General features: G+C 43.9%; 1 protein-coding gene across 4 annotated transcripts in view; it reads right to left on the bottom strand.

Annotated features, from left to right (window-relative positions):
* ANO6 (anoctamin 6) overlaps window positions 1-11,162 on the bottom strand; it is a 160,240-nt gene that overhangs the window by 139,127 nt on the left and 9,951 nt on the right. The window contains exon 1 of one of the 4 annotated variants that reach the window (XM_019514615.1): window positions 154-407. The exons of the other annotated variants lie outside the window; for them this stretch is intronic. Within the exon in view, the coding sequence (XP_019370160.1) occupies window positions 154-187 (34 nt within the window). The 5' untranslated portion in view covers window positions 188-407. Of the gene's footprint in view, window positions 1-153; window positions 408-11,162 lie in introns of those variants that run through there. 4 annotated transcript variants of the gene reach the window in all.

Raw genomic sequence — 11,162 nt, 5'->3', positions numbered from 1 at the left:
CATGTGACATTTCCTGAGTAAAATACTCCTTCCAAAAAAATCTACCAGCTCTATATTCCCTGCCCAACGCAACGTTCCCACTGACAAATCAAGGCAGATCTACTACCAATCACATTTCCTTTTTGCTGAGATCCTTCAAGCTGGCTCCCTTACCTGGCAGCTGTTCCCTGAAGCAGTGGTAGTTCATCAATTGATCTGTGGACTCTGCTAGCAGCAATGTTGGTAAGCACTAAGATCTTCTCTAAAGCACTTCAAGATTGGCTGTGTTACAAGTGGCTGAACTTTATCATCTTATCCGTGTTAAAGGGCAGAATAAACACAGAGTAAAATCCTGTGAATCCGACAGTTATTCATCCGTAACTTGATCCTTTGGTTTCCTTCACAGAATAGAAATAATGTAGAACACTCAAACGTCCATATGTTTAACCCACTATGCTACCTCTCATCTGTTAGAGCCCTTCTCAAATACTTTTATAGAATAAGGAATGCCTGCTGTTTTGCCTGTAAAAGAGTGGTGGAGCAAAGTGCCATTGAAGCAAGGAATAAGTGCTATATTATGTAAATATTTAATGTGCCATGGGAAACTATATTTTTAAAAATGCTGAAGAACCTGACTAACCAGACTAATGTGGCAGGGTGGGGGGAATTCTTTCCACAAGAAAACTTAAAGGAAGAGAAAATATAAGAAAAACAAAACCCAGAACTCTTGGCAGCCACTACAAACCTTTGCTTTTCAGTTAGAAAATGGTAGTGATTAGTAGTTTAGGCGGCAAATATTTAATATAAATGTTAAATTGAAAATGTTCTTACACAGCCGTTTTAGACTATTTTGAAAGTGAGCTATACAAGGCATAAAATCAGAGCATTTGAAGAAGAGCATCTGAACTCTAGCATATATGCAACTGCACCATATAAAGTTCAGATAAGGTTCTTTGGGTAAATTCAATATCTTTTTTTGTATATCGGATTTACCCCCAAAAAGATATCAAATTTATCCAAAGAATCTTGTCTGCCTGTGTCTTTAGACCAACACAGCTACAACCTGCACTCCTGAAATATATAACGTTCAGTTAATTTATGCTTTCTCTGACATTAGACAGTCAACAGCAGCTCTAATTTGTTGCTTTCTGGCAGAAGCTACAACTACTGAGGCACTGAATGGATAAACTCAATCTGGACTTTGTACTCTGTCTCAATGGTCTAAAGGGAGGACAGCCTCCATTCCTTCATACTTTGGTCTAGGCCTATGCACTGAAGGTCTTGGTGTGATGGTTACAGGACTCCGTAAGAGGCATAAGGAACCAGGCACATTAAATATTTACAGAATACAGCACTTAATACTTGGTTCAGTAGCATTCCGCTCTATCATTCTTTTTAGATAAAAAACAGTCATTCCTTTTTCTATAAAAGCAGTATTTGAGAAGGGTATTGAGTTGTAAGCAGTATCTGACAGATGAGAGGTAGTGTAATGAGTTAATCATACGGAAGTTTGAGCATTTTGCATGATTTCTATTTTGTGAAAGAAATGAAAGGATCAAGTTACAGATGAATAACTCTCAGATTGACAGGATTTTACTCTATTCCACCCTTTAACACCGATGAGATAACGAGGTCCCGCCCCCTGTAACACAGCCGATCTGCAAGTGCTTTAGAGAAGATCTTAGTGCTTGCCAACATTGCTCCCAGAAGCAGCAGGGAGGATAATAGTTCTAGGACAGCCTCCACTCCTCCATACTCTTGCATAAGTGTATGCACTGAAGGTCTTGGCATGATGGTCACCGGACTCTCCATAAGGGGCATAAGGAACCTGAGGCAGCTACCAAGGTATCCGAGCATCCCTATTCAGGGATGGCCTGCTTGCCTCTCTTGAGAAAGGCCCTAGAAAAGGTGGGCCAAAAAAGCCATGCCCCAACCCAGTCTATCCTGGCCAAAAATGAAAACTAATTTATGCTGTAATATATTTTTCAGCAATTTTCCAATAAGAACATGCATTAATTAGATATTTACACAAAATCTCTCTATAAACCAGTTAGTCTTTCTGCTCTTTTTGATGAAAGACTAACCTGATTTGGATTTGTCCTGTCTACAAACATGACATGAAAATGTTACTAATAGCTACGACCACATACAAAACAATTAGCCTTTGGTCTTTACATAAGCTTTGTTTGATTAAATAGTATTATGCCTGTTGGAGAGTCTCCTAAACCCTGCAACTTGGAGAATGAGAGGGCAGCATTAGAGGGCTGCAAGGCAGTAAAGGCAGCTGAGCAAGCACCGGCTGAAGAGAAATAAGCAGCCAGGGGAAGCTACAGATAGGAGTTAAAAGAGCAGCAGGGGACTGCTTGAGAGCTAGCTGCATGACCACAGGCAGCTAAGGCTCCAGGTAGGTAAGAGGGCAATGACTGCAGCTCAGTGGCTTAAGCTGCAGCACCTGAGAGCTGCCTGCAGTAGGTCAGAGCAGCTGGGTAGTGGGCTAAGAAGAAACCCCTGGGCAAAGTTGAGGCTTTATCACCAGAAAGGGTAGAGCCCCAGCATACTAGAAACTCAGCTTCTGAGATAGAGAACTTAGTCTCGTCCTGATATCTGCTGAAGGTGAAACTATTAGCCTGTGCTGCTAGAGAGAGGAAACCAGGCAATGCAGATACCAGGTGAAGTTGCAAGAAGTCAGCAGGTAGAGGGTAGGAGTTTGCTGGGACCTTGTTCCCTGAAGCAGGGAACCCCAGAGGGCACCTTAGTTTGAGTATTGGCAGGTATAGTATTGGAGGACTGAGTGTAGCTATAAGGGCAGTAGAAGCCATGAGTGGGGTGCCTTGGGAGGCAGCCTGTGTTATATGGACTAAGCCCTGCAAGAGTCTGGGACCCAGTAGGCTGTGTGAGGCTGATGCCAAGTACTTTAGAGTGGAGGTGGGCAAAATATGGCCCTTGGGCCAGATCCAGCCCACCTCCAGCCCATAGAGCCCCTTCAAAACCCACGTAATGGCGGCTGCCTTGCTAAAAGCCTCCAGTGGCATCAGCTGCTGGCTGCAGCACCTCAGGCTGTTACCTTGGGTTCTGGTTGCGAGGCAACCAACCCTGACCTCAGTTCGACCCAGCTGGCCTCACCCCGCCCTGGCTCAGGCCACGTTTGCAGCTGGAGAGGGGCGGGGGCTGCGCCAGAACCTGTGGTGCCGGTGAGGGGAAAAGAGTGTCTGGGCTGGGTTCTGCTTTTCTGCACGGGACTGGGAAGGGCCCTGCCCTGCAGGTAAGCCCAGGAAAGTGGCTGCTGGGCAGGCTTTCCCCGTGCTATGCCATGCCACTCGGGCCATACAGGGTCAGGCTGGGCCGGCACTGGGGAGGGGAAGCAGCAGCTGGGCCGCAGCTCCAGCCTAGTCATCACCAGGGAGGAGAGGTGGCGGTGGAGCCGTGTGCTGCTCGGGACAGGATGAGCTGAGTCAGAGCGGCAGGGGCTCACCTGCATTTTCCCCCTACCAGCACCGGTCAGTCCCGAGCAGCACACGGCTTCACCACCACTTCTGCTGGCTGTGGAAGACCTGGCCGGGCTCACCCCGTCCCCAGCAGCACATGGGAAGCCGGCTTCAGTTGCACGCTGCTTTGGGACCCAGCAGGGTCTGCACCAGCCAGAAAAAGTGGCATGCAGCTCAAGTCAGCGCCTCGTGTGCTGCTGGGGACAGGAGGAGCCCAGCCAGGTCTGCACCAGCCGGCAGAAGCAGCAGCGGAGCCGTGGTGCTGCTCGGGACTGACCCGTGCAGGCAGGGGGAAAATGCAGCTGAGCCCCTGCTGCTCCAGCTGGGCTTGTCCCATCCCGAGCGGCACACGGCTCCGCTGCCAATTCTGCTGGCTGGTGCAGACCTGGCTGGGCTCCTCCCGTCCCCAGCAGCACATGGGAAGCCGACTTCAGCTGCATGCCGCCTTTCCTGGCCAGTGCAGACCCGGCCAAGTCCGTCCCCTCTGGAGCAGGATGTGGCTAAAGCCAACTTCCCAGGTGCTGCTGGGGACAGGGCAAGCCCAGCTGGGTCAGCACTGGCCAGCAGAAGCAGCAGCAGAGCCTCCTTTTGGGACCAGCTGGCACAGGTAGGGGGAAAGTTCCGGGGGAGGTCTGATGCCCCTGAAATCCCACTGCTGGGGCAGGATGTTAGAGGGGTTACAACCCCTTGCTACCTGGTAAGTTGTGCAAGGGGAGGGACTTCCGCTGGCAAAGGTCAGGGGTGGGGCTTCCGGTGGCTAAGGTCAAGGGCCAGGGGGTGGGACATCCCGTCCCAAGATGGCGACCAGGGGGTGGGGCAACTGAAGGGGCGGGGCTACCCATGAGGCCCTCAACAGCTCACCAAAACTCATCAAGCAGCCCTCCGCTTGAAATAATTGCCTGCCCCCGCTTTAGAGGTAGAAGATAGCAGCTAGCTCTGCAGAACTGGGGACTCAGGGGGATGAACCCAGAACAGGGCTAAGGGGAAGGTCTAGTGGTCCAGCCAGGGTCAGGGACCCTGTGGGCCAGAGCATCAGACCAGAGATCTTGGTGCATGACAAGACAAGTATTATCTGCATGGCTGTGGCTATGGAGGTAGCTAGAGGCCATGATGATAGCCCTTAAGACAACTGGACCATGGGGCCACAATTAGGGCCTAGTTTCAGAGAGCTGATGTTTGGAGGATTCAGAGCCCCAGAGAAAGGGACTGAGCTTGGAGGAGCTGGAGCCCCAGAGAGACACGCATAGGATCCAGAGTCTGACTAAGAGTAGCATCAACAGAATCACTGCAGGGCTTGGAGTGGGGGCAACCTCCCAATGTAAGATAACATTTAATACTGAGGCATGGCAGATGAGAAACTGAGGAGCTGCAGTAGGGCAGGATTAAGGTGGCCACCAGGGGGCATCTGGGCTGGTCCTGTCACAGTGCCCATTAATCATTTCATTGCTGCACAAAGACTGGCACAGCAAATGGGGCATTTATGTCAATCAGGTGACAGCACTGTAGAGAAAAACCTTTCTCTGAGTCTATCCTGTTAAGTACAGTATTACTGCGGGTAAAAACCAGGGCCCAGTTGTGCCTCCTGATTCATGTGTCAGTAGTACTGAGTACACACAGAAGAGGGGGCAATGGTGTCTTCAGTGTTCCCAGTGGAGAAAAGGAGACCTCTTGAGACCTGGGATAAAATCCAGTCTTACTGTTGTGAACAAGAGATTCTTAACTGACCTTAATAGGACCAAGATTTCATTCTAGAAGTCCATACAGGGATCAGGGCATCTCGTTTTTGCTGCAGAGACTTTGGGACAGAAAACAAACACAGTGGGAAAACTAAACTATATGAGCAAGCTGGTAAGTTTCAGATATTAATATAATTCTTCAGGGAGCGGTCAATATACACATCCTGTAATGAAGCACAATCAGGCAGAAAGGAGGGATTCTTGAGTAAAGCATGTATGGTGAACTAAATGAAAGATTCCACACACAAACAGTTGCTTTACTTAGATAAATTTGTGAGGGGAAAAATCTATGCTTAGTGATAGTTCAGGTTACAGAAGGTCATACCACATTCACAGAATAGCTTGAAAGCACATCATGAAGAAGCTAAAAGGAGAAAACTTTCTTTCTGTTTTCATATGGCCTCCAATATAGTGACTAATGTGCCACACAAAGCACAATTAGGCTTTCATGTCAGTCTCCAACAGATACCTAAAAACAAGGTGTACTCTAGCTTCATACTTGTATTCTAATGCCAAACCTGAACAGTGACTTCATGTATTTTCATCTTAATTACATCAACAGAGGAGCAGGTTGACCACCACACATTTAATTTGTTTGGGAAGCTATCTTACTTTAATAATGTTAAAAGCTGAATTTGGATAACAAACCTGCAAAAAGCTATGTGACATTATGGGCATCACCATGGAAATTGTTTCTCATTTTTCAGGTATTAAATGCATAGGTCAAGAAACTGTTTAATAATATATGTATTTCATACACCAATACTTTTGATGTTACAAAAGTCACAGACATTATGTGTACAGATGCTACTAAAGCAACAAACAATAGAAAGAAAGTTCAGCTTTCTGTGTTATACATTACAGAACTTGAGTTGCACCATACATCCTAATGCCTGCAAGAACAAACAGAAACACACAGACAAACTCCCTTCTGTTTCCTCATTTTGTTCAAATGCTTATCTTGTTAAACTATACACCTGTGGAGAATTTATAGTCTCAAAGTCTTCAGCTGTGTTTTGAAAAATTTACTTTCTTACATCAGGTGCAACAGGCTTAATTTCTTTAGCTTGCTCCCAACACTTTCAAAACAGAGAGCCCTCTTCCTGACTTTTTCCTGCCAGGCCAGGCTTGTCTAATGTCTTCCCCTCCCCTTCAGTCACACAGAGCAAATCCTCTGAAACTGTGGAATACAAACAATCAGAGAAAAATCCTTCCAATTATATGGGTAGGAGAAAAGTGGGAAATAATTACAAAGCCAGTTACATTTGCTGTAAGTAAATATTGTTACATATAGTTCAAGTATTAATCCTTGATTTTTTTTTTTAAGTGTAGCAGTGAAAACCTCAGTTTTGGCATTAGCTATCCTTTCAGGTTTGGCACATCTTCAGGTGCAAACCAGACCTTTGAATCCTCAGCATCCAAGCCATCATTTCCTATGAAATTACAGGGCATGAGTGCCAACAAGCATCAAGATGAAGTGGCTTAAAGGATGCTATAAACTGTATTTGAACAAGGATGATGTTCTTTTCCTGGAGAAAAAAAAATTCTACTTGTCATTACTGATATGGGTGAAGTTTCCATGAGTGTATTAACAAATCTTATTCAGAATCTGTATTTATTCTTTGTAAAAGCTTTATGTTTGTTCAACCTCTTAATGTTATTTGTTCAAATTGCAAAAATTGTAACTATACATCATAAAATTAATTTGAACCTAATTAAACACTTGTCATTTTTTCATTGAAAGGATTTCCCATATCTCTCCCAGTTCTGCTGACTTTCTGAGACTTGTCTTTTTTCAAAAAATAAACTATCATATCCATTGCTACTGGTAGCGTATTTTATCAAGGGGTTCTTCCTGTAGTAATCAACTTTGGACTGTGACCTAAAGAATCAACATGAGATCTGTGGGTAGCCTAACTTGTACCTCAATCTTGAAAAATTCTACTTGCTGTTTTTGTATCTACAATATTTACAGTGAGGTCTCCATACCCTCTCCAGTACTTCTGGCTCATTTTTTTCATACATTTACCTTAGTTCAAATAGTTAGGTACCACTGATGAGGTATTTTATCATACTTTTCTTTAATGGTTAAACACATTCATGAGGTTTTGGCCTTCCCTTTGATATGTCTGGAGTGTTCTAGAATAGTTTCCTATATTAAATCCTTTCCCATTTTTCTAGAAATATTGGCTTATTTTCCATCCTTTTCAGGTTGCTGACCCCTTTATAATTCAGTAATTTTTATGATCACTGCACCTGTCTGGCCTTGTGGAGCCACTCTCTTGCTGCTTTGGAGCATGCACCCAGTGCCGGCCACAGGGTGTGTTCTGGTGGCCTTGACCTTGGGTCATGTTCACCTTGGAGGAGGCCCCAATACTCGCTTGCCACGACTTGGTCTTTTCCTTCAGTGTTGGGGCTCCTTCTTGTCACTCCTTGCAGACTGGGCACTGCCCTTAGTGGGTGTTCTTAGGGCTCCACTTCCCCTACACCCTAGCCATGCGCCAAACCTCAGGACGGCCAGATGTTGCATCACTGGCTAGCCCTTCTGATGTCTTCACCTGCCTCCTCTTCTCCTCGCTCATCACCCGGCCTCTTTCTGTGTGAGATGACCACAGGACATTGGATCATCCCAGCCAAAGCACCGGGTCTTCCTTCACTACACTGCTACCTGCTGTGCTGTTCTGGCTCTTCCTGGCCAGTGGAGACTGTCCTTGGCCCCTCTCCCTGCCTTGGGGCCCTGCAAAAACTCAAAATGATTTAAGAAGAAAGAAAAAGGAACAGTTGAGGTACAGGGCCGCAGCCCACCCCACTCAGGTCCAGTTTCTGCAGCTCCAACATTCCTTAACACCATTCTCCTTGGCCTGACTGCCCTGCCAGGCCAGCGTGATGCCTCTTTCAATAAATCCTGGACCCCTCTGTTGGGTCGCTGTCTGTATTGTTCCCAAGCTGCCAACACAGCCTGTGTGCAGCCTGGGGAGCTGCCTTGCCTACTGGTCCCAGTGGTGCTGCCCTCCTCTCCATTTCCCCACTGCCGGCTTTTAAAGCAGCTGGGCAGCAACTTTTGATGACGTTATTGGCTGGCACTGTTCCCAGCCTGCAATAAAAGCGGCTGATGAACCACATGGGTGATTTGTCTCATGCAGCTCGTTCGGCTCCATTTTTCATTGTTGGTAAAATTTACAAATGACACAAATGTGTAAGTGAATGTAAAACAAATAGGAAGAGTGAAAAAGTAGGACAGTTGAAGTAAAAGGAGAGGAAGAAAGGGTCAGATGTAAAGCCAAATGGTCAGATGTATATAAGGAGAAGCAAGCACCGAACACAAAGGCTAAGTACAGACAGTCAAAGAGTCCATGGCTGAACTGATTCAATCGTCGCAAGTTAGTTTAAGTTGCAAAGATTGAACTGATATGAAAGTAAAAAGACATTCACTTTTGATTCTGGAAATGTGGAGCCACATGCCTGCACTGGCCAAGGGCAGTATCCAGGGGGGTGCTAGAGCATACCTCCCTGCTCAGCTGGAGCAGATAGCTTGGGTCAAGGCTAGCCCACCCAACTTGCAAGGCGGGGATTGTGGGGAGGTGCAAACCATCCTGGGATGCTGGGGAACTGTGACTTAACTTGGATTTGGTGGGTATCTGGGACAGAAGTTCAATTAACCTATTTAACCTAAATCAGTTAAGTCTGATACATCCATCCAGGTTTATCTTAAATTGATTTTGGTAATTTTGAAAGCACTTTGTGCACCGGACTTCTGTTGTGCTACAGATTTGAATTGGTTTCCAGTCACTTATACCAGTTTATATGTAACTTCTTTCCCTAGCCAAGCAGTAACGAACACTACTTGGTATTACAGCAACCACCTTTTGTCTGTAGTGGCCTAGAAAAATGAGATCTTCATCCAAGATGAAGATTCTGAGTCAGTACAATATTAAAGAATAATAAATAAAAACACATTTCCAAATTTCAGACTTCCTGACATTTTAATATGTTTTTGTACATATGTACATGCATATGTGCTTGAAATTCCAATCTACACTGTGCAAAGAAAGAAATCAAGCTCATTTATGTATAGTTTTTGCCTTTTTTTAATAAGCTATAGAAGCAGCATGCTGTATAGAAAAGAACAGGGAGGACAATTTCTGAGTTTTAAGCCCACTTCTGCCATTTCTTATAGCATTAGGGATGTACTTCACTGCTCTGCTCCTCAGTTTTCCCGGCTGTGGAACAGAGATAAGGCTCACTCACCTTATATGGAAGCTTACATGGAAGCTACTAACATAAAAACTAATATATTAATTTTTCCTGGTGACACATTTCCCCTAACTTTTTGACAAAGTTGTCAATAAAACAAGTTAAACAGCAACAAAATCTGTTGTTATAATGCTGAATGATGCTTACCATTGCATCAAGAGTCATGTTCTCTCCAATACTGAAAAAACACTAACACTGCAATACAGAAGTTTTATTAAATAAGAAGGCACTTTCTATAGCTGAAGTACAAATGGACTTGCTTTCACTTGTTTTTGGCTGTTGTCATAGCTTTTTCTACCAGCAGGTGACTTCCATCAGTATTCCACAATGAATCTAGGACGGTAAAATACAATGTAGCTGAAGTAGTTGCAATATTAACCCTTCAACCCCACTCTACATTTGCTCAGCCTGATAAGTTTGACTAAACAGGAAACTGAACTGGTCTCTCTCCAATGATTCTGCAACAGACAGAATTGTTCTGTAGTATTTTTCAAGACAAGGGCTGACCAAGATATGGCTTAATTCATTTTTAGTTAAATTATAAAACAGAGAAATAAAATTGAAAGACAACAGGCATGACAGAAGTAGATAGGACATTACATTATATTGTAGATATTCACATCCCTGCATGTATGAAGCACTAAGGAAAACATCTCCCTATGAAAATGAAATTGATAAGGATGTTTACTTCGTTATGATGGTAAGATTTACTTTTGGGCCCACAGAGCAGAAGAGAATGTCTTCAAAGTTTCCACAATTGTGTTCTTCAATAAACTACAGAAGAAAATCAGTTATATTTTAAGAAATCAGAAGATTTATATTAGTCTCTGCTGTTGGAGAGATTTATACACTCATACATATAATTTATTGTTTTATAGAACAGGAGGCAAAGAGGGGAGAATAGAATAAAGAGAAAAATTAATGAGGTGAAGAATAACTATAAGTACTTTTCTTCATTTATATTACTTTATAGTGTAGAGTTATATTATGGTACATAACCATTACAGGCCAATTGTGCTGGGTGCAGTACCTACACAGGAAGAAATGAGACTGGAGAAGAGTGCACCTCTACAGAGGATCTTGAAGACTAAGAGAAAGATGTGCTGGATTCATAAATGGGCTAGGCAGCTAGTGAAGATCTCTGATAAATTTAAAAAGCACCAATGCTATGGGTACAAAGGCTAGAAGTTTCAGCACAGGACAGGGAGAAATAACTAGAATAATGGAGTAAAAACTAGGAAAAATGTATGCTGGCCAATCAGGCCAACTGTGAATTCATTTTCTAAAAGAAGAAATAGAATTCTTACCAGCAGGCAACTGGCTTGACACGAGGGAAAAAAAGTATGAATTAGTTTATCTTCTATGTGATTAAACTAGCATCATATCCAAAAGATGTTTTCGTTATTATAGTAACACATATACAGGACCAAAGAGATAATGAGGCTCAACAGTTCAAGTTCAAATAGAACATCTAGTTTCTTGAAGAGGGTCCAAAAGTTAGACTGGAGTCACAGGATGGAGCAAAAAAAAATAGAACAAAGAGCAAACTATCCCAAGAAAGTGAAAAGGATGCAATGCTGAATGGTTAAGATGACAATCACTTATACTAAGCCTAAGTACAGTCAGAAAGCCCAAGGTTGAATCAATTCAATTTTGCATGTTGTCTAAGCTGTATAGATTGAACCAATGAGCAAGTGAACATACATTT

This window comes from Gavialis gangeticus, unplaced genomic scaffold (genome assembly GCF_001723915.1).
Source record: "Gavialis gangeticus isolate Ggan-Ray unplaced genomic scaffold, GavGan_comp1, whole genome shotgun sequence".
Classification (NCBI taxonomy): domain Eukaryota; kingdom Metazoa; phylum Chordata; order Crocodylia; family Gavialidae; genus Gavialis; species Gavialis gangeticus.
The sequence above is the reverse complement of the archived record's forward strand: the minus strand, read 5'-3'. Positions and strand labels throughout refer to the sequence as shown.